A 24,059-nucleotide genomic window follows, 5' to 3' on the forward strand; every position below is an offset into this window, starting at 1 on the left:
AATTTGATATACACATACACTGTGAAATATTTATCACAATTAAGCTACTTAACATCTCTCTCTCCTCCCATAGTTACCATTTTCTTCTTGTGGTGAGAATACTTATGATCTACCTTCTTAGCAAATCTCAAGTATATAAAACAGTCTTATTAACCATAGTCATATTGCTGTACGTTAGATCTCCAGAGTTTATTCATCTTCCAGAACTGAAATTCTGTACCCTTTGACCAACATCTTCCTGTTTCCCCTACCACAATTTTTTAGCCATGAAAAAAGAAAATGATTATTTATTTAAAAACAAACCCTGGCTTTCTCACTTCCATATTACGTCTACTTCTATTACATAATGAGGCATAGCTTTCTCTTATGCTGATCACGATGCAGATAATAGATTCCTGCAAATAGCCAACTTGTATTGAGCACATAGAATGTGTCATACACTGTGCGTACACTGTGTCAGTCAATTCTCATAATGACCCAGTGAGGTGGGTGCTCATGTAATCACCATGCCCATTGAACAGCTGAGAAAACTTAGGGTGGTTAGGAATTTGTCCAACTAGTAAGGTGTGTGGCTAGAATTTGAATCCAGGTCGACTGACTCCTGAGGCCATGAAGCTCCAGAAGCTTCTTGTTGTAGGACTGGCTGAGGCCTTTGGTCCACCTGCAGCCCAGGCCAACCTCTCCCAACCCTGCTGCCCTTCCTCCTCTGCAGGTGGTAGTTGTGAAGACATCTTTAATAACCTCCTGTGTGTAAATCTTCCTTTTAGTCTTCTTCTCAGACACCCTTCCTGAGACAGTTGTATGGTTTGATTATTAAATGGCCCCATCTCTGACAGTCTAATGTGTTTGTCTCCACAGTGGGCATGTACCTTGCTGGTCCCCTGATAGGACACCATGTCCTCCAGACTCGGTAATCTGTAGAAAATGATCAAAGCTAGAGATGGGGAGAAAATATGAAAGTCTTAAGGTTTCCTCCACTCTTACCCAAGTGAAAAATTTTTAACAATCTCACAAACACTTGAAGAGGAACAGTCCAAGTCATACTTCTCAGAAGTATTTGCCATTAAAGTTGCTTCGCTCTGTAAGTTTCCTTAGTAAAAATAGAGTTTTTGTTTTTGCCCTGGCGTCTCAAGTTAAGCAAAAAGGAAAAACCCACTGGTTGTGCTGAGTAAGAAAAGAGGCAAAAATCTTCAAGACTAATCAAAATTTTAAAAAAATCTTTTTAAGATTTTTTTTTTATTTTTAAGTAATCTGTACACCCAACATGGGGCTTGAACTCACAACCCTGAGACCAAGAGTCACATGCTCCACCTACTGAGCCAGCCAGGTGCCCCCACACTTTAAATTTTAATAGTAATGAGTTCCTTAATGGAGCCCTAACTGCAGGGATTTAAGGAAAGAGGGAAGCACACACAGGTGTCCAATTCCAGCTTGCAAAAAGAAGCTCACCCCCTGAAAACACTAGGAGAACTAATGCCCGTACCCCTGGCTAACTTGCAGGTCGCTGATTCAGCTGCAGAGATTAGAAAGAATGCATATAAATCTATGGGACTCAGGGGTGACTATTCTACACTTCCAAGGAGGGTTCTCAGAAGTCCTTGACAGAGTTTATAACTCTGTACACATAAAAAGCATCAACATGGCTTTAAATGTGTATTTTGCCACTTTTGGGAGGCCATAGTCACATAATAGTAATTTAATTGGGCGCATTTTCTCCAGTGTGTATTATTGAGGTGCAGAGCAGGCACTGGTAAGTGGAGGGGCAGCCGAGAGAAAGTCTCTTCTCACTGGGAATGGCTATGTTTCCTCTGCTCCTGTGGTCTACGCGGCCTGTTTTAGCTTTCTTTACTTTTAGAGAGACATGGTCTTGGGTCTGGTGTGTGTGTTTGTTTTTTAAAGATTTTATTTATGTAGGGGCGCCTGGGTGGCTCAGTTGGTTAAGCGACTGCCTTCGGCTCAGGTCATGATCCTGGAGTCCCGGGATCGAGTCCCACATCGCGCTCCCTGCTCGGCAGGGAGTCTGCTTCTCCCTCTGACCCTCCTCCCTCTCATGCTCTCTGTCTCTCATTCTCTCTGTCTCAAATACATAAATAAAATCTTAAAAAAAAACAAAAAAGATTTTATTTATGTATTTGAGAGACAGACAGACAGAGCACGAGCAGGGGAGAGGGGCAGAGGGAGAGGGAGAAGCAGACTCCCCACAGAGCAGGGAGCCCGATGTGGGGCTTGATCCCAGGACCCTGGGATCATGACCTGAGCCAAAGGCAGACGCCCAACCGACTGAGCCACGCAGGCGTCCTGGCCTTGGGTCTGTTGACCAAGCTTGTCACGATAATCTATTGCCAGATAAGAAATGTTCTGGATTCCCAACTGACATTATGCATGATAGACACGAAGTTTCATGCATAAAACTACTCTAGTTATCAAGATCACATTGGTTTTATTTTGATATAACTTAATTTTATTATTTGCTTTGACTCTTACCGGAAGCAAATATTCATTCACTCTTCTTGTATATGCTCCCAAATGTGCTTACTCATTTTTTTTTCTTAAAAATTTATTTATTTATCTGACAGCGAGAGAGGGAACACAAGCAGGGGGACTGGGAGAGGGAGAAGCAGGCTTCCCGCGGAGCAGGGAGCCCGATGCGGGGCTTGATCCCAGGACTCTGGGATCATGACCTGAGCTGAAGGCAGACGCTTAACTGACTGAGCCACCCAGGCGCCCCCTGAATGTGCTTACTCTTTAAGTAGGAGAGCATATCAACCATTCCTCAGCTCTGTATACTTTATTAAATATCAAAATAGGCTTTATTTTTCAAGAATTTATTGGTCAGCAGTGCCTCTACCTCAGTTTGTTTTTGTTGGTTATTTGAAAAAAAAAAAAAACCTTCAGATTTATGCCCATAATTATATTTATTTGCCCACTTAGGAAGAAAGATCCTTAGCACTCATCTTATCCCTCCCCATAATGTACAGAACTGAGGTCCAGTGAGTTCCTTTGAAGAGGGGTAGTTGCTGGTACAAGATTTTAGAAATACTGTATTTGTTGGTAGGATTAGTAGTATCTACTTTTTCTCCTGATGATGATTTTTAAATAATAGCATCATTTTACATAGCTAAAGGAGGACTTGGTATTTAACTGGATGGGGCAAAGGTTGCAAACAAAACCCATGGAAGGGTAAGACCAGAGGTCCCTGTTGAGACAGAGGATGCTGGGACTTCATGCTGAGAGACTGCCTTGCTGTCACTTGGAGTTTAATGCATTGTGTTGATATATTTTGTACTTTTTTTAATGGTGACATTCCTAATGTCTATCTATAAGGAACTCTGATGCATCCATATCATGCATACTGTACAACTATTTAAAAGAACAAGGTAGGGGCGCCTAGGTGGCTCAGTCAGTTAAGCGTCTGCCTCTGGCTCCGGTCATGATCCCCGGGTCCTGGGATTGAACCCCGCATCGGGCTTCCTGCTCGGCGGAGAGCCTGCTTCTCCCTCTCCATCTGTCTGCCGCTCTGCCTACTTGTGCTCTCTCTCTATCTCTGTTAAATTAAAAAAAAAAAATCTAAATAAATAAATAAATAAAAGAACAAGGTAAAGCTCTAAGCACTGACACCAAATCACATCCAAGATAGATTCAGTCAAAAAAGCAAGTTTCAACATTGTTGTCTTTGGGAGGGCAGGAAGTAGGGACAATGGGAACTGACTTTTCGGAAAGGGGCATGAGGAAAACCTTCTAGGGGACGGAAATGTTAATATCTCATTTTGAGTGGTGGTTACATGGATGTGTCCATTTGTGTTATAGAAGAGGAAATAGAAATATTTTTTCCTTACAAATGCTTAAAAATAATTTCTGAAAGGACACATAAGATATTATGGATAATGATTAGCTCTAGGGAGTGGGTCAAGGTAGGAAAGAGGGAAAGAGAAATTTGTTTTTCATTTTATAGCCTTCTGTACTATTGGAGATGTTTTCTTCCCCTTTGTATGTGTCATTTCTTTTGCATGAGGAGTCTGGCTGCAAAGGCCTTCCAGAAGCCTTTGCTGAAACCCTTACTATAGTGACTTTATAATAAAAGGAATTTTTCATATTGGATAATAAAGATCTCCCCTAACTACCTCCCTTCTACAAATTCAAACATAATGGACCATCAGCTTTGAGTGGTTTATCTAGAGTGGCAATGGTAGGTTTATGGTAAGCCAATTGTTTGGACCTAATGACCAAAACATGGCCCAATTAATCTTAACCATGCTTATCCCTAGGTTTGGAAGCATCTAGCCACATGAAGCATTTAGTTGTTCATAAACACCTCTTTCTACTTGTGGAAAAGTAGAGGATCATTGTAGGATATTAAGAAAAACTTCTGGACCATAGCATATCTCTGTGGAGAAAGATAAGTAACAAAATAGAATGTGAACAAGAACCCAAGGTTCACCACACCACATCAGTGCTTACCAGGCTCATTTCACACTTGATCTTAGCCAAAAGGCCAAGAAGCGATTACGACTCATTTCAAAGGAAGTGAGTTTGGGAATCCCCAGTGGCCCACAGAACCTATATAAACCATATATATATATATATATATATATCCATGTGAAAACAATCAATCAGGAAGCTAAAAAATATGTGGTGTTCTCCTTAACAGTAAATTCCTAATTAATGATTCAAAACTTTCATAATCCATAATTTCCTTTTTTTTTCCTATATAGGACCTACTTCTAGATAGACCACAGTAAATACTGAATAAAATCTTGTAAAATTTAACTGAAAGAAGTAAGCCTGATTTGTGTAGTTCCTGTGTGAGTTTAGAGACCACACACACACATAAAGTCTGTAAATTAGTATACCTTACATCATGCTCAAAACAAAAACAAAAACAAAAAACACCCAGAAAAACCCATACAAAAGACCTCTAGCTTGTTTAAAGATATAAACATGAAAGGCCCAACTAGAAAACAATGTAGGAAACCATCTTTATGACTTTGGAATAGGAAATGAGTTTTTAAACATGCTATGGAAAAGGGCAAATCATAAAAGAAAATATTGCTAAATTCTATTCCATTAAAACTAAGAATTTGCTTTTATTAAAAGATTCCATAAAGAAAGCAAAAAACAAGCTACAAACATATCACTAAACTATGTAGCCAACAGAAGTGTCTGGGTGGCTCAGTGGGTTAGGTGTCAGCCTTTGGTTCAAGTCGTGATCCTGGGGTCCTGGGATCAGGCCCCATATCAGGCGTCTGTTGCTCCCCCTGCTTGTGTGCTCTCTCTCAAACAAATAAAATCTTTAAAAAAATAAACTATGTAATATAAAAATATTATTTGTATATAAAAAATATATTGTAATTCATTAAATCATTTATATGTGTATATATACTATTTTGAGACATATTTTACAGTTAAAAAAAATCAAGAAAGACAAAATGCAGACTTGGAGCTGGAGAGAACCTGGCTCTGGGACTGAGTCCCTGAATCTCCTCAACCTCAGTTTTGTCATGTTCTACGTGACCTTAGTAGTTCCGCCCTTGTAGGGCTCCCAGAGCTTGCTTGCTTTCTTTTCCCAGAGTTTTAAATGTCAGTATCTGTAGAACAGCTGACACATGGCAAGAGTGCAACAAATGGTTAATGATTACAACCATAAATAAATAATAGTGTCAGAGCAGGACTGGAATCAAATTCAGCTCCTGATCTAAAACAGGATCATTCCCAGAACACATGGCCGGAGTTAAGTGGCCTTGGCTGTGGAGGGAAGGGGTAAGCAGGGACTGCTGGATGGCACTTGCCCACTAGGCTGCCTCTTTACGTAGCCAATGGCGTCTGCTCCTGAGTTATAAATCCTGTTCTTCCCGCTTGCTCGCTGACTTGGAAGCTGGAGCTAAGTGCCCCAGACGACACCTTCCACAATGAGTCTCCACAGAAAGCCCCCACCTGGACCAGGCCGGGGAGGGGCGGGGGGCGGGCGGCAGGGGGGGCTGGATCCTGAGGGTGGACACCAGCAAAAATCCTCTGGGTGAGGAGTCACCTTACATTTTTACATTGGAGAAACTAAATGTAAAACTCACGAGGCCCTGACTCAGCTGCACTGAGACCAGGAACTCTTATTCTAAACAGGTTTAGTTTCTGAGAGAAATTCCCCCAAACTCTCGGCCCATTCTTAAATTGTTTATTTTGCTTATACACATCAAACTGTCAAGATAATGCAAAAATGAAAAACAAGGGACTGACAGAAGAAAGAAAGAAAGAAGAAAGAAAAGAAAGAAAGAAAGAAAGAGAAAGAAAGAAAGGAAGGAAGGAAGGAAAGAAGGAAGGAAGGAAGGAAGGAAGGAAGGAAGGAAGGAAGGAAGGAAAGAAGGAAGGAAGGAAGGAAAGAAGGAAGGAAGGAGAGAGGGAAAGAAAGAAGGAAAGGAGAGAGGGAGACAAAGAAAGGAAGGAAGAAAGGTAGGCATGAATGACGCTTGTTTCAGTCCTGATGCCCGAGACAATCAGGGCCAGGCCAGCTAAGAAAGCCCAGGGCTCCAGGGGCACTTGGTTCTGGAAAGACCAGAATCAGAAATGCCCCCTCCCTGCTGGGACTGTGGAGCCAGGGGTGTCCTCCTCTGGATCCTTGTAATAGAAAGCTCAGTGTTTGGTGACTGGGGTGGATGGAGAGGGTGTGCTGTGGAGGCTGGAGAAAGAGGCTTCCGCGAAATGAGCAGATCGCTCCATTCACACCACACATAAGCCCGTTCTTATCTGATCCTCTATCTATACTTTTTATTCCAGAAGTATAGTCACTATGACCCTTTCATTGTGTGGCTTTTTGAGGAATCATTTGTTTGTACAACGAGAGCTTAGGTCAAGGGAGTTTGGTTCCTCTCCAAAACACTGAGAGAAAAATCGGCTTCTTGTACTGGCCCAAAGGGCACAAGCCATACAATCCTAGCGCCCCACAGGACATGGTCCTTGGAGCAGAGGATGTACAGTGGCCCCATTCACAGTGTCCCATGCTTAACTGTCAAGGGCTCAGAGAATTGGGTAGAGTCAGCAGAAGCCGGGAGTGGGAGCCGCTCTGGATCTGCCGGGCTGTAGCTTGTTGGGACACTTCGGCTGGGACCATGGGAGGCCCAGAGCTGACATTCAAGCAAATGCTCTTCCTCTCTTGTGCCCTTGCAACCCTTGCCCTAACTGCCACCTTGGCCCCCAGCCTAGGCAGCCCCCGAACAGAGCAAGGTCAGACATGTACAAGGGAGAAGAGGCATCCAGACCAGACCTCCCCAAATGGCAGCTGGTCAAGAAAGTCAGGAGGCCAGAAGGTGAAGAAAGGAAAGTCCACATGGCAAATGAGTACAGGGCTGCTTTGGGGAATCTCATGAGAGGAAGTTGACCCACAGGGGCATGGTCTGGCAATTTCCTTCCTGTAAGCTGCTGCTAACGTTTTGCTGTTTTTTCAGTCTTTTTTTTTTTTAATTTTATTTATTTTAGAGAGAGAGAGTGCAAACACAAATGGGGGGAGGGGAAGACGGAGAGGGACAAGCAGACTCCCTGCTCAGTGAGAAGCCCAGTGTGGCGCTGGATCCCAGGATCCCCCTGGGATCGTGACCTGAGCGGAAGGCAGACACTTAACTGACTGAGTCACCCAGGCGCCCCATCTTCCAGTCTTTATCCAAACCACAAAGCACTGCCTCATGTGGTTGGGAAGAATTCGCTGTATCAGGAAAATACGAGGCAATACCATTCCCAGCATTAACATGTCTTTTCATTTTAGATCTTTACCTCTCTGCCAGGTCATTAAAGAAGGACCTGAAGAACTATCCTCCCACTCCAGACACCTGTCCCTGGTTCACAACCAGCCGAGCACTAGGTCATGCCCCAAAGACAAAAAAATAGGTTATACATTCGAATGGACATTTTGGGGAGGTACAAGCAAAATCTGGAACTTTCACGAGAACATCTGTAGAATTATCCCTCATTTTGCTCGCAATGAATAATTTCGATGATGGTTAAATTTGGAAGTGATTCCCACAGGGCACTATCCGAAGATGAACTCATCTTTGGTTTCACTCCTCTTTGTTTGGAGAAGTTAAGTAGCTCTGGAGCAGTGTTGTTCAATAGATGTTTCATATAATTCAATACGTAATTTTAAATCTTCTAGTAGCCACATTGACAATGAAATTAAAAAAACCCAGAACAGGTGAAATTAATTGTAATAAAGTATGCTATTTCACCCAGCATATCTAAAATATTATAAGTTCAGCATGTATCCACATAATAATAATGAGATATCTTACATTCTTTTTGTCATACAAGTCTCAAAATCTTTTTTTAAATTATTTTTTAAGATTTTATTTATTTATTTTGAGAGAGAGAAAGCACACGAGCAGCAGCAGAGGGAGAAGCAGACTCCCTGCTGAGCAGGGACCCCAATGCGGGGCTCGATCGCAGGACCCTGGGATCGTGACCTGAGTGAGCTGAAGGCAGACGCCTAACCCACTGAGCCACCAAGGCGCCCCAAAGTCTCAAAATCTGGTATGTGTTTTATACTTGCAGCATATCTCATTTCAGAGTAGCCATGTCCCAAAGTCTTCATAGCCACAGGTTGCTAGTAGTAAACATATTGGACAATGCAGGTTTAGAGCATCAAGTCTGAATCTTATAGCTTGGCCTTCCAGGTCCTTTTAACTGGATCCCCATTTGGTGAATCAGGCATATTTATTTTACTTCTGAACAGAGAGAAGTCATCCTAGAGAACTTCCCTCATTTTACAACAAATCCCTCGTGAGCCCAGACATGGAAAATGAGCTGCTTGAAGTACACAAATATTTAGTGGCAACACCAAGGATTTCCTGACTCCCAGAGCAAGTGGAACTATTTGAACCAATTAAGTAAAGTACAGTCATCTATTTAAAAAATGTTCCTGGAGAGAATTAATGAATGAATGATTCCCGCTCTGCTTGGCTGAGGGTTTTAGTTGACTTCAACTTCTCAGAATTAGTCACCCCCGCAGACAGTCCCATGACCGTCTCAGTGGCAGGGTGGGCTGCCCTTTAGCTGGCATTTAGGGGAAGGTGCCTTGAGCTCTGTGTGAAAGAGGAGTTTATGGAAGGTCACCCTCAGGCTAAGCTAAAGGTTCTACAGAAGATGCACCAGCCATTCCCTGTTCCAGGCAAATTCAACGCATGGCCAGGGTCTCCCATGTGCCCTAACCTGTTGGACACAAACCAGAGAACAGGAAACAAAAGTCACATCCACACAGACTTGCGGGAAGCAGGAGTCAGGCTGGACAGGTCCTGGGGGCCAAGCATCCCTATCAGGCAGGAGGGAGACAGAACACAGCAGCTCAAGAGCCCTGGTCTCAAGACCAAGAGGGCCAGCAGATTCTGGCTGCAAAGGGGCCAAACCCCTCCAATTAGGGATGCCTTCGGTTGCTCATTACAGGGGCCTGTCTCAGTGCTTCTCAAACTTTAATGCTCACCTGAATCCCATGAGGATCTTGCTAAAATGAGGATTCTGCCTCAGTAGGCTAAGGGTCGGGCCTTGGATTCAGTCTTCCTAACCATCCCACAGGTGACAGTTACTGTTGGTCCAAGGACCACGCGTAATAGCCGGGGAGTGGCCGGTGACCGAGGAGGCCCAATGAGGCTGTATACGGCTGGGTTATTTCTCCCCACTGAGATTTCCGGAACTAGTGCTAATGAACACCAACAGAGCACAACCGTTATTCTCAGACTTAACGCTCTCATTCGATCTTCACAACAGCATGATGAGCTGATGACTATTATTATCATTGTCCTTGTTTATGGAGGAGGAAATCAAAGCACAAAGCACAGAGAGAGTAGGGGACTAGCCTACAGCTGGCAGGCGATGACATTGGGGCTTGAACCCAGCCAGCCAGGGCCGCCCTGCACGTGAGGGCCATGTAACACGAGCAAGTCTTGACAGACTCTGAGGCCGCTGAATGTTCTCTCAGCTAGGTGCTGACAAATATGTCTGTGGTCTCCCAGCAGAATCCTGTCCAGCTGGGATGGGCTTTCCAAAGTTTGTTTCAAAATGCACGGAAGCCATCCCCTCACCAGCCTTGGCCCACAAAATACTTTTTATCTTCAAACAACTTCAAAGCTTGTTTGTTGGTTTTTGTTCTGTTTTGTTTTTAATAGAAGTTTAGTTTCTTAGGGATTCTGAAAGGGTATTAAAAGTAATCAGTATGGGCTTAAGGAATTTTATCTTTCACTTCCTCACTCTGGGGGGGGGGGGGCGGCTATTCATATGCTTCAAATGTTGATCCGTTGATGTCTTCTCTTTGTTTGAGGGGGAGGCAGGGCTGTGTCATCCTGTTGGGCCCGGTTTTCTCGTTTGTTCTCTGTTGGATCTGCCGCCATTTATGGTTATGATTGGAGTTGAGGATGGCGGGGCTGAGCGTGAGTCCTAGGACCAGGCTAACCGGGTTCCAGGTGGCTCACACCCCTTCTCAGGGCTCAGTTTGCTCATTTGTGCCACGAAGGGTCTGGCCAGATGCTCTGACGTGCTAGCACACGGCATGTTCATTCTCAATTAGCAATAATCGTGCCTCAGATAAACCTCATTGGCTACGCTCCTGCTGATGTGCAAGGCTGTCGTGTTCGTTGTGAGAGTTCCTGGTCTTCGTAAGGTTTTTCCCAGCAGTTGCTGGTTTGTTGTGTGACTGACCGTTCTCACCACTGGTTCCTACCAAACAAACGGTCCCTAGAGAAGGCCCAAAACAAAAGTGAGAAATTCTTTGGTAAAAAATTCTTGATACTGATTCTGACTCCTTCTCCGTAGTCTGAATGCCTTTGACTTGTTCCTAATGCTCACCCTTCCTCATGGATATTTGGCTAGCTCGGGCTTAAATTCCCACACTGGCTCCCCATTGCCCGCTTGACCAAATCCACACTTGCTCTGGCTCCAGGGCCCCTTGTGTTCTGCTTACGTTCCTCCAGACGCCTTCTCACATCTCAGCCTCTCTGTGAGCGACCCCTCTGACCTGCATCTTCCTTCTTAGCCTCCATGCCTTTCACATGTGGTATCCTCCTGCCTGGCACACCCTGCCTTCCCACCAAACTCCTACTCATCCTTCAAGACCCTCCTCAATGGTGTTCTCTAAGAAGCTTGTTAGGATCCATTTGGGTAAAACAAGTCGTCCACCCTTTGTGCTTCCACTGTAACTCCTAGTGACCACAAGGAGCTTTCATTTAATCCATTTGTAGGCACTCAGCTGCAAGTAACAGAACATCTGACTAATAGTGGCTTACACAATAGAAACATTTCATCAGCTCTCAAACAACAGATGGTGGACTCTTCGGGGTGGGTTCAGCAGCTCAACTCTGTCCTCAAGGACCTAGGAGGCTCCTTCCCTTCTGTCATCCTCAGCATGTTGGGTGTGTCTCGCCTCATGGCCGGAAGACAGTGGCTCTAGCTCTAAGCCTCACCTCGGCACACCTCGGCATCCAAGAAGGAAGAATGGGGGGTAGGATAAAATGGGCCTTTGACTTTTTTTTTTTTAAGATTTTATTTATTTATTCATGAGAGACAGAGACAGAGACAGAGAGGCAGAGAGAGAAGCAGGCTCCCTGCAGGGAGCCTGATGTGGGACTCGATCCCAAGACCCTGGGATCATGACCTGAGCCAAAGGCAGAAGCTTAACCATCTGAACCACCCAGGTGCCCGACCTTTGACTTCTCACTTGCTCTTCATCTGCTGATGGCTATTCTTTCCTACCCCTGATTTCTGCCCTTCATCAGATGCTCCACTTTTAACTACTCAACCTGACCAGGCACACTTAAATATCTACCCTCAAGACCTGACCCTCAGCTCAAGGACCTCCTTTGTCCTTAAAAAAATAAAAAATCACTTCCACAGTCTGAAAATCTTGAAAGGTTTTTGATTGGTCATTTATTCCCTTTTGAATAGCTCTGTTGTACGTGTGGCTTTTACTGTGAGCCACCTCAAATAGGTTTTGGAAGTGGGTGTGGTATAAATAATAAATAAGTGAATGAATATCTGGAAGTGTGACTGTTTTTATTTTGTCTTGGGAGAATGTGGTTACCTCTGCGAAAGTCCCTCTGGCTAAGCGTAAACAGGATGGCTTGGCCCCTGTCTAGAAGCTGCCAGCTGATGCAGGGGATAGGGCTCGTAGTGGGTGGCAGTGGGGGGCCATTTGGGACTTGAGCTTACTTTTTCGTGCAGCTCGTTGAGCACATAGTGTGAATTTTGGAGAGAGATAAAGTGTGAGGCCTCATTACTGACTTCAGAGTAAGTGCCTCTGTGATGCAAGGATCCCTCTCTGTGGGCCTCAGTTTCCCAAGTATATGACAGCGGTTTGGGCCAGATGGCTTCAAAGAGCCCTTCTAACTTGGCTGATACATACGTGTCAGGGGAGGGGGTCTGTGAAGTACTTCCCGGAGAGGCAGAACTGTATATTAGGGGGTTGTAGGAACAGGCGGTGGGGTCCCTGACCACTTCTCCTCTCAGCCACTGTGGCCTTGGCTTTGGAGCTGGGAAGAGGGTTCACTGCCCTCTTGCCTGTCTTAGAAGGATGGGCTTCCTCCTCTTGAAGGACCCAACGCTGGAGTTCCTGCTACTCCTGCTCTGTGCTCCCAACTTAGAGACTGCCCCTTCCAGCCTCAACCAAGACAGGGCAGGCAGAGAGGGCGGGAAGGGGCACCAAATGGGAATGCCAGGGGCCATGGACATCTCTCAGGTGCCTGGGGGACCCACGGGGACTCCTGACACAGAGAGAACAGCAGCGGAGACCAGACCGTGTGCCCTGGTAGATGCAGGGAGGGCCTCACATTTCCCTGGAGTCTCTGTCTTCGCCTCCTCATCATGCATGGCAGGGCCAGACATGCTGAATCGTATTGAAGCAGGATGGCAAGGGAAGGGCTCTGAGCAGTGTCCATCATAAAAGTTTTGTCTCCCCACCTTGCCTGCCTGGCCTCACCTCCCCTGGGGTGTGGCTAGCAGCAGCCCGGCTTTTCAGGGCAGCCAGGGATGGGCTTCTCACCCCCTCTGACCAGGGCCCTTCCCTTCCCTGCAGCTTTAGCCACAGAGAGGAAGGGGCATCAGCCAGGACTAGCATATCCAGGAATCGGGGCCCTTCACTAGTGTTCTTGAACATAGCTGGAGTTCTGGTGTCTACCAAGTCGTGGGTGAGCTTCCCTCTTTGTCTCTGTCCGGGCTGAGAGGAAAGCCCCGGATTCTTAAGAGGGAGATTACTCGATCATGGAACAACTTACAGCCTTAGATAGTAGAGTACTCTCCAGTCTCCCCAGCACCTCCATACTCAACCATTTCATTTAGTCGCTTGAGCAAGTCAGCAAGAGGCATACTATAATCACTGTCCCCCATTTTATAGCTGAGCAAATCAAGGCTCAAAGAGAATATTCATTTTCTCTTGTTGCTGTAACACATCAACACAAAGTTAAGAGCTCAAAACCACACCAATGCATTATCTCAGCGTTCTGTAGGTCAGATGTCGGGGCAGGGTCTGGCTCAGCTGGTTCTCTGCTCCGGGCTTCGCAATACTGAAGTCAGCTGTCAGCAGGGCTGTGTTCCTTTCTGGAGGTTTTGAAGATGAATCTGAGTCCAAGCTCAAGCCAGTAGTTGGCAGAATTGAGTTCCATGCTGTGTAGGATGACGTACTATTGGTCCTGCAGGCTGTCAGCTGGGGTCATTCTCAGCCTCCGGAGCGGCCTGCATTCTTTGGTTCGTAGCCTCCTTCCTCCATCTCCAAAGCCAGAAGTGGTGGCTGAGCTCCTTTCGTGTTTCACATCTCTCTGACCTCCCCTTGGGCCTCATCTGCCTTCTTCCTTCAGTCAGAGAAAGAAAGTTCTCTGCTTTTAAGGGCTCATGTGATTAATTAGGCCCACCAGGATGATTCAGGACAATTTCCCCATCTCAGGGCCTGTAGTCTTTTTCCTTTAAAGATTTTATTCATTTATTTGACAGAGAGAGAGAGAGAGAGAGACAGAGCACGAGTACGAGCAGGGGGAGCGGCAGGCAGAGGGAGAAGCAGAGTTCCAGGGGAGCAGGGAGCCTGACGTGGGACTCGATCCCAGGACCCTGGGATCATGACCTGAGCTGAAGGCAGACGCTTAACCCACTGAGGCACCCAGGCGCCCCTAGGGCCTATAGCCTTAATCACATCAGCGAAGTCCCCTTGCCAAATCATGTAAGGCATTCACAGTTCTGGGATTAGGGCATGGGCATCCTTGGGGATTATTATTCTTCCTACCAGAGAAAAGTTTCCAAAGCTATCACTCAGCTAGGCATTGGCAGCGATGGAACCCGAACCCACATCCTCTGTCTACAATACATTTACTTTTCCCACCACATCCCAGCTGTCTCAGGAACTTTTAGAGCATCACTGAATTCATCCCATTTCTTCCAGGTAAGACACACCCAACTGGGCCCAGGAAGAAAAGTATCACCGGGGGTGCCTGGGTGGCTCAGTCGTTAAGCATCTGCCTTCGGCTCAGGTCATGATCCCAGAGTCCTGGGATCGAGCCCCGCATCGGGCTCCCTGCTCGGCGGGAAGCCTGCTTCTCCCTCTCCCACTCCCCCTGCTTGTATTCCCTCTCTCGCTGTGTCTCTCTCTGTCAAAAAATAAATAAAATCTTTAATAAAAAAAAAAAGAAAGAAAAGTATCACCAGAGAGAAGGATTCTGTAGGCCCTCCGCCCACTGGACTCTTGTCAGCGGCACCTCACTCCCTGGGATTGTCCGGGATTGTCCAGGAAGTTCTCGGAGATCACACCTAGCTGGTCTAAGGTGGGGACTAAGGCAGGCCTAGGGCATCTCTGCCTGTTTATCTTAGAAGTCTCCAGAAGGGCCTTGCGTACAGACGTAGAGTGTGTGCTCGCAGCACACTTTCTCCCCATGGCAGACCGGGCAGAGTGAGAGAATGAGCTGGAGATTCCAAAACAAACTGGGAGTTCAGGCAGTGGTGGACATTTTCCACCCTATTTCTGCCTCTGGCCCCAAGTAAAAGTACATTCATTCTTCTCCAGCAGTAATTTCCTCCTAGAAACCGAAGTCTAAATACATTTTGTTTATTCATTCCATGCCTATTTTTGCGTACCTGCTTTGTGCAGGGCACCATTCTAGAGATCTATCAGTGAACAAAAGGGACAGAGATCCCTACCCTCCTGGAGCCTACAGTCTGGGTGGTAGGGTCTGGACAGTAAAAAACAAAACATAATAAATGAGTTCATAATGTGGATCTTTAGAAGGCCATAGGGCTATTGAAAAAGGAGCATAGAGCAGAATGAGTGGTGCTGTTAGCAATGCAGACTATAGGATTAAGTATGGGCACAAAGTGCGCCTCACTGAGAAGGAGAGGTTTGAGCAAAGACTTGAGGTAAGAGAGGTGGCCAAATGGGTACCTGAGTTGAGAGCATTCCAGGTAGAGGACGCAGCATGTTTGATGTATTGGAAGAACAATAAGGAGCCCAGTGGAGTCGTAGAAGATGGCCTTGTAAGGAATGGATTTAACTTTTTTTTTTTAAGATTTTATTTATTTGAGAGAGAGAGAGAGAGAGCACAAGCTGGTGGGGGGTGGGGCGGCGCAGAGGGAGAAGGAGAAGCAGACTCCCAGCTAAGCAGGGAGCCCAATAACACAGGGCTCGATCCCAGGACCCCAGGATCATGACCCGAGCTGAAAGCAGACGCTGAACCAACTGAGCCACCCAGGTGCCCCAGGAATGGGTTTAACTTTGAGTGAAGTAGGAAGCCACCGTGAGGTTTTTGATCGGAGGAACATCTTGTAGAAAGAGTTTGCATTCCCATGGAGTGCTGATGCAGGGAGCCTGTTAGAAAGTAAAGGTTTGGGGATTGTGATGATAAACCAGAGGCAAATGGCTACGTTGGAGTAGAGGTTTTATGCTTTGCATAGTGTAGCCTCCGGGGGAAGTAAGGGAAGCTGAGGAAGGTGGGCGTTGGCCTTAGGCGAGCTCAGTGGGATAAGGTAAGTAGGTTTGGGCCTGTGTAGACTTCACTGGTGGGGCCCTTCTAGGGCCCTGTGTCAGCCTGCATGTTCTGGCAGTACTGAGTTACCTCGAGCAGACTGGATGGGGAGGACAGAGGTGGAGACTCTTGAGGGTCTCACCGTGGCCCAGCATCCAAGCCAAAAGGTGGGAACCACTTGTTCCCAAGTCAGAGAATCAGCAACAGGCCAACCTGTGTGAGGGGGATCACTCTAGCTTTTCCTATGTGGGTTACCAGCAACAAAGCCAAGCAAAATCACAAGTTTTAAATCTATTTATTCCTTAGTAATCTCTATACCCAATGCGGGACTCCAACTCACGACCCTGAGATCAAGAGTCCATGAACCAGCCAGGTGGCCGATACATTTTTCTATCTTTTGAGTATTTTATAATCAGAGGAAAACAATGAAAATACAATATTTATAATTATAGCGGCAGAACACTTAACTTGGTGTAAGGAAGAACTCCCTGGATGGGGACTGACAGGAAAGTGGTCCCCAGGGAGGAGGCTCTGCCACCCCTCTGTCCCTGTGAGGGTCAGACACCCGAGGGCCTAGAAGGTCTGGCACTTGCTTGGAGGCCTGGAACGCAGCTGTTGACCTCTACCCCAAGCTGCCACCCTCTCATGTCCCCTGTGGTCCTGAAATCAATTTTGCATTTCTAAACCCATTATCCCTACACCTGGCAGGCTATGCCTTGAGTTGGGTGTAAGGAACGAACACTGAGCTGATTAGAGTTAGGTGACTGGGTTTCAATACCTGCTCTGTTCGGGCAGGATTTTATTTCCTCTGAGGATACATGGGGACTGAGGTTTCTCCCTTGGGAATATTGCTCCTTGGGAATCCCATGTGCTTTTCCCTTTAGTCAACTCACACCTGTCAGATCATACTACTAAACCCCAACTCTAGAGGATAGTCTAGATCTTATTTATTCTTATTTCCTTTTTATCTTTATTATCCACACCAGTTATATTTATTGCAGAAAATTTTTCAAAAATAAGCAAAAAAAAAAAAAAAAAGACACAGATTATCCGTGGGCCCACCAACCAGAGATAACCAATCTATTTTTGTCTCATACTTAGATATAAAATGGTCAAAATGAAATAATATCAAACATACTGTTTGGAAATGTGGTTTTTCATGAAATATATATCTCAAGTACCTTTTCAAATCTATAAATATGCAGGTCTCCACATGCATGTTAATGAGTACATCCTATTCCATCATGTGACCCCGTCATTAGGAGCCATTCCCCTGTGGCTGGGCAGGCTTTCACAGCTGGTGTCCTTATCAACACCGCCATGATTAATATCCTTGGACTCATCTTTGCTCTCACTTGTCATTATTTGCTTAGGCCAAATTATAGGAGATAAACTGCTAGTCTGGAGGTAACGCAGTCTCTTTGGCATGCCTTTTTAAACCATTTGGCCCCGATGAGCTCAGAGGCTCCCTCCAGGTTGGACTGTCTGGGTCTGGTTTCTCTTCAGAGTCGAGGCTGGGGCCAGGATCTCTGCCTCTAAACCCTGTGATTGTTTTTCCATCGTCCTGGTCACATCTCTTCTGGGTTGAAAGTGTGTCGATAGTGTGATCTTTGGCCAAAGAAGTAGATTCCCCTCCCTTTCTCAAACCGTCCCACAGGCGATCTCTCCGCCCCCTTCTCCTCCTCCTGAAATCATGCCCTTGGCTCCCAGCTCTGCTCAGCCCTGCAAGTGTCTACTATGGTGCCTACAGCACTTTCATTCATTCAGATGATGCGGTGAACAGTAAAGAGTCATGAAACATTAACTCTGTGCTACGTCCTGGGAAATACAGAGGAGAATGAGGAAAGTCCCCGTCCTCATGGAACTTCTAAGTACTAAGAGAACTTCGGACAGCAATAAATTTTATGAAGAAACAACAAGGTAGTGGGAGAGTGAGCGGCTGTGGAGAGATGCTTTCGGTAACGTGGCCCAGAGCATCCTCGCGGGGGTGGTGACATTTGAATGAAGAGAATACTTCATTATACTTCTCTGTTGATATGTCTTCCTCCCTTTGTTAAATGGAGACCCTGGGTTGTTATGAGTATCAGAAGATAGAACAGTGCCTGGTGCATAGAGAGAGCTCAGTAGATATGCGTGGAATGAATGAATGAATGAGCGAATCAATGGAGGTGAGGGTCCCACCACCCTCTGCACTGTTCAGATTCATGTGGAGCTCTGAGCCCAGATCCAGGAAGGTGGGTTTCTCCCCAGGTGCTTCACCTTGTTACCTAGGAGGGACTAGGAGAGCAGAGAGGTTAGGGAGCTCGCTCTGCCACACAGCAAGCCGCCTGGCAGGGCTGCCCAGAGCCCCAGCCCAGCGGCACAGCACACAGGTTAAGAGCAGACGCTTGCATTTGGCTCTGCTCTTGACCCACTCTGCAACCTTGGGCAAGTTCTCCAACGCTCTATGTGTCAGGTTTCAAATCTAAGAAATGGAAATAATAGCACCACCTCGCTGACTCGTGAGCATTACATTGAGATAAAGTGTATAAGAGCTTGGCGGGAAGGCAGGCTCAGCCAAGGGGGGCAGCTGGCCCGCTGTTCCTGCAGAGCCCCAGGCACCGGGCCGCCACGGGCTGGGTGAGCAGGAGTGTCTACCTGGCCGCCTGGCAGGATGCGGGGCTCCGGGGAGGTGGAGGCCGGGTGGGAGGTGGAGGCCGGGAAGGACTGCAGGAGAGGGAGGAGACACACGTGGGGGTGTTTTCCACATTATTTCACATTTTTACCCACATCCTGACTTCTCTTTAAAAAGAACTGTTGTAGGGCGCCTGGGTGGCTCAGTTGGTTAAGCGACCGCCTTCGGCTCAGGTCATGATCCTGGAGTCCCGGGATCGAGTCCCGCATCGGGCTCCCTGCTCGGCAGGGAGTCTGCTTCTCCCTCTGACCCTCCTCCCTCTCATGCTCTCTGTCTCTCATTCTCTCTCTCTCAAATAAATAAATAAAATCTTAAAAAAAAAAAAAAGAACTGTTGTAAAAACAATATAGAGACATTAAAGGAAATTTTAAAGGAAAAATAAACACCTGTGATCTAAGCATTCCAACCCCAAATTGTTGTTTTCTTTCTGTCTAGTCCTTCCTGTTTGCCTAAATGCACGCATACCTGATACAGCGCTGTGATTCTGGTGATCTAGGTCATATGATGCATGTCACTTAACATGTTAAAAATAAATGCTCCTTCATTATCCTATAGTCTTCATATACAGAATTATTTTTATAGATTTTATTTATTTATTTGACAGAGAGAGAAAGAGAGAGCACAAGCAGGGGGAGCAGCAGGCAGAGGGAGAAGCAGGCTCCCCGTTGAGCAGGGAGCCTGATGTGGGACTTGATCCCAGGACCCCGGGATCATGACCTGAGCCAAAGACAGACGCTTAACCCACTGAGCCACCCAGGTGCCCCTTCATATACAGAATTTCTAATGGCAGCCTGATCTTCCATCAGGTTGATGAAGCTACATTTAGTTATTCATTGCTTTTCTTTTAAAGATTTTATTTTTCGGTAATCTCTATACCCAAAGTGGGGCTTGAACTCACGACCCCGAGATCCCCTCGATCAAGAGTCACATACTCCACTGACTGAGCCAGCCAGTTGCCCATAGTTATTCATTTTCTTAATGCTGGGTATTTAGTTTGCTTCTTTTTTGCTCTTAAAGATAAACATATTTGTTTGTAGCTTTTTATTTATTTTTTTAAGATTTTATTTATTTATTTGATAGAAAGAGAAAGCACAAGCAGGGAGAGTGGCAGAGGGAGAGGTAGAGGCAGGCTTCCCGCTGAGCAGGGAGCCCGATGTGGGACTCGATCCCAGGACCCTGGGATCATGACCTGAGCCAAAGGCAGACACTTAACTGGCTGAGCCACCCCGGCGCCCCTTGTTTATAGCTTTTTAATGCTGTATGGCTATACTGCTCCCCGGTGGAACCATTTACACTGGGCTAGCAGTATGTAAGCACGCTCTCACCAACTCCGCAGAGAGCTTTTGGGGTGGTGGTAATATGATTGACTCTTGTTAGCTTAATCTGGTAGGGCGTGGTGTTTACTATTTAAGTTCCCCTTGAATGAAATTTGGTTTGTATTCTTTGCTCATAATCATTCTCGATTAGCTATTGATGAACCTAATCTTGTGTCTTACTTTGCTGCAACCTTTTTTGCCAGTCATCTTTTCTTTTTCTTTTTTAAAATTACATTTTTAATAAATGATAAAAGCAATACACGCTCATGGTAGAAAATTTGAAAAATAGAGTATTAAAATGAATGTCTTCACTTATAATTAACCTTTGTTAACCTGTTTCAAAACTAAATGTAAAATATATTTCTGAGTCAACTGGGAAATAAGAATATGGACTGCTTGTTAGACGATGTTAAGAGATTGTTGTTAATTGGGGGGGGCATGTGATAACAAGGTAAATATGTAATTTTAAAAATTAGCTTAACAATTCAGGTGCTTACTGGAGCATTGACAGGAAAATGTGTGTGAAATCTCAGATTTGCTTTTAAAAACCCCAGGACCAAACAAACAAACAAAAGATTGGAGAAAATTAGATAAAACCAAATTGGCAAAATGTTAATATTTGTTGAAACCAGATGACGGACACATAAGCATTCATTTCATTGTTCTCTCTGCCTTTGCCTGTCTTTGAAATCTTGTGGGATGAAAAGTTTAAAAACCTTTTTTCTCAGGAGATCTTGTAGGCTCTCCTACCTAAAATTCCCGCCTCATCTTGGTGACACTCCTTTTGTATTTTTCATCCTCGATTTTTGTTTTCTCTCCATAGCACTTCATTACTATCTCTTGTACTAACCGTGCTCTTAGAGCATCTGGTTTGTTTGGCTTGTTACCCCTCCCCAGCTGGAGGGTAAACTCCGTCAGGACTTCTGTCTGTTTTGTTCACTGCTCTTCCCGTCCACAGTGACTGGTTCTTCAAAGAACTGTGGAACAAGAAACAAAATCACTGATAACATTACAAAATTACAGGCATTCATTTTAACTTAAATTTAACAGAAGGAAAAAAGATACTGTAGTAGAATGAAGGAGTTGCTGAACATTAGGTCATGGTTCCTCAAGGACCCTTCAAAAATTTTAAAAAATATGTGTACAAATCATCGAGGTTGGAGATGTTAGATCTTTGTCCTTTTTTCCCCGGCTCATTTATTTTTACTTTTTTGCTTTTTTATTTTTTCCAAGTAATCTCTATGCCTAGCATGGGGCTTGAACTCATGACCCCGAGATCAAGAGTCAGATGCTCTACCGACCCAGCCATCCAAACACCCCTCTGCTTCTTTCTTTCTCTCTCTCTCTTTCTTTCTTTCTTTTTTGATTTATTTATTTATTTATTTGAGAAAGGGAGAGAGAGCACAGAGGGAGAGGGAGAGGGAGAAGCAGACTCACCGCTGAGCAGGGAGCCTGATGTGGGGCTTGATCCCAGGACCCTAAGATCATGACCTGATCTGAAGGCAGACTCTTAACCAAACTGAGCCACCCAGGCGCCCCTCTGCTCATTTCTTAATGGGCATAAATTTAAATTTCCAGGCAGTAAGACTTAATAACTGCTTCATCAACATCAAAAAAAATTTCATAAAATTTAAAAAAAAAAAAAAAACTTTTTTTTTTTTTTTTTTTTTTTACTTACACATACACCAAGAACAAAGTGGAAAACACATGCCTACTTTTAGAATGAACTCTCAGGACGCCTGGCTGGCTGAGTCAGTGAAGCATGTGACTCTTGATCTTCGGGTTGTAAGTCTGAGACCCACCTTGGGTGTAGCGATCACTTAAAAATAAGATCTTGGGATGCCTGGGTGGCTAAGTTGGTTAAGCCTCCAATTCTTGGTTTCGGCTCAGGTCATGATCCCAGGGTCCTAGGATTGAGCCCCGCATCGGGCTCCCTGCTCATCGGAGAGGCTGTTTCTCCCTCTCCCTCTACTGCTCCCCCTGCTTGTGTGCTTTCTCTCTGTCAAATAAATAAATAAAATCTTAAAAAAATAATAAAAATAATAAGATCTTTAAAAAAAGGAATAGACTCTCTAGACAAAACAAATAGGGAAAGGCTGATCTGTGAGCAAAATATCCTATAAAATATCCTAGTTGAGGGGAGAAAGCCACCTGTTAGTTCCTTTGTAGTTCTTTTTATTACTTTTTAAAAGAATCTATCAGGGTGCCTGGGTGGCTCAGCTGGTTAAGCGACTGCCTTCGGCTCAGGTCATGATCCTGGAGTCCCGGGATCGAGTCCCGCATCCGGCTCCCTGCTCAGCGGGGAGTCTGCTTCTCCCTCTGACCCTCCTCCCTCTCATGTTCTCTGTCTCTCATTCTCTCTCTCGCAAATAAATAAAATCTTAAAAAATAAATAAATAAATAAAAGAATCTATCATAGGCTATCAGTTGCTAGCCAGCCTGGAAATGGATGTACATAGGCAGACCTAGTCAAGAAGCAGGAGAAAAATGCCCTCTTGTTCCCACCTTGAACCAGCTTCCTCCACCTTCTTCCCCCTCCTTGGCGATCCGAGTCTTCCCAAAGTGCGTTCTGGCTTTGCCTTCCCTCCTCTGCTCCCTCAGCTCCTTCCCTCACCAGCACACTGGGGGTCAGGCTCACCAGAGAAGCTGTAAAAACACAGACACACCCCTACCTCCTGGGGCCCCGTCTTTGCAGATTCTGATCCTGTAGGTCTGTGTGCAAGTTGGGGGGGCTGTCTTTCTTGAAGCCCTCCATGTAAATGTGATGACACCACCCCATCGGTGTCTTTCATTCCTCATTATGTACCCCGGGACGTACCACGGTGTCTGGCAAGTTATACATGACAAATGAACTGAAGAACAAATGTTGTAAGGTCCTTGTCCATGTGTATGGAAGTCAGCGTCACCTCTTTGGATTTTCACAACCATTTGTGAGGCAGAGAATGCAGTGGATTGTTCCTGCTTCACAGAGGCTGAGATGCCAAGGAATTTCCCCAAGGTCACACGTGGAGGGACCAGAGGCTTAGGGTGAGGGGCAGAGTTTAAGGAGGGGAGAAAGGAATTCCCATACCCATTACTTGGTAGGTAGAAGGGAGCAAGGCAAGGGGGAAAAAGAGGAAAATGAAGAGAAGGGACCAGAAAAGAAGTAGAGGAAGGTTAGAGGAGCCTGAGAGTATGGAAATGGATGGAACAAGATGACAAAATAGCCCAGAAAGAGCAAGACTGCTGAGCAGGCACAGGTGGAGACCAGACAGGATTATGAGGAGGCGGGGCCAGAACCACTTTCTCCTGGGGGTGGGGAGGGGGAGGAGGGGACGAGGGAGACGGGCTAGCTCTAGAGAAAAGAGCTCAGAGGGTGTAAGGCCACAAACCTATTTCTGGGGAGCAGGCATGTCCCCAAGTGTGATGTTTTCCCTGGGGTCAGAGCGCTTGGGCCCAACGTCACCACGGAAAACACATCCTTCTGCTGACTCTGGCCTCTGCCCCCAGCCGTCTCCTCTGGGTCTGTGTGTTTAGGCAGCTGCACTGCATTTTTAGAACAATTTTTAACTTGCAGGCTGTACCTGTGGAACCAGAATGTCTGGTCAAGACCAGTTACATAACACCCACAGCCCTCTTGGGCGCCAAGGGCAACTGCAGCTCTGACCCCACGCAGCTGTCGGCTAGGCCTAGTCAGAGAGGGCGGGAGGTAAAAGGAAGGGGTCCCCTTCCCACCTGGAGACCTGCGCCCCCACTTCTGGAGCAGGAAAGCTGAGTGGGACAGGACCCAGTGTGAGTTTTCTATCCAGGAGTCCTGAGAATGTATGTAGCTCTGTTCTGGTCTAAGGCTTCCTGAAGGATTTAGGCTAAATCGAAGAAAGAACTTCACCATCGAGATCGGCAATATGTGTTATACAGAGGTTTCTTCTGTACCTAATTAAAGATTATGTGTGATGAATAAAGTAGGCACGCCCAGAACAGAGGGGTGGACTATATGACTTCTGGAAGACTGTCCCACCGATAGTTCATGGTGTGTTGGGTAGATCCCAGGACAGGACACCCAGATCTTAGTACCTAAGTGCCCAGATGGCAAAAAGACCAAATTTCAAAAAAAAGATTTGCAGAATTAAG

At 45.7% G+C, this 24,059-nt stretch overlaps 1 protein-coding gene across 1 annotated transcript in view; it reads right to left on the reverse strand.

Annotated features, from left to right (window-relative positions):
* Positions 1-20,863: 20,863 nt before the first annotated feature.
* Positions 20,864-24,059, reverse strand: part of ZDHHC19 (zinc finger DHHC-type palmitoyltransferase 19) — a 49,823-nt gene continuing 46,627 nt past the window's right edge. Inside the window, exon 8 of the mRNA XM_044920655.1 lies at positions 20,864-20,926. Within this exon, the coding sequence (XP_044776590.1) occupies positions 20,864-20,926 (63 nt within the window). The remainder of the gene's footprint in view (positions 20,927-24,059) is intronic.

Source organism: Neomonachus schauinslandi, chromosome 1, assembly GCF_002201575.2.
Source record: "Neomonachus schauinslandi chromosome 1, ASM220157v2, whole genome shotgun sequence".
Classification (NCBI taxonomy): domain Eukaryota; kingdom Metazoa; phylum Chordata; class Mammalia; order Carnivora; family Phocidae; genus Neomonachus; species Neomonachus schauinslandi.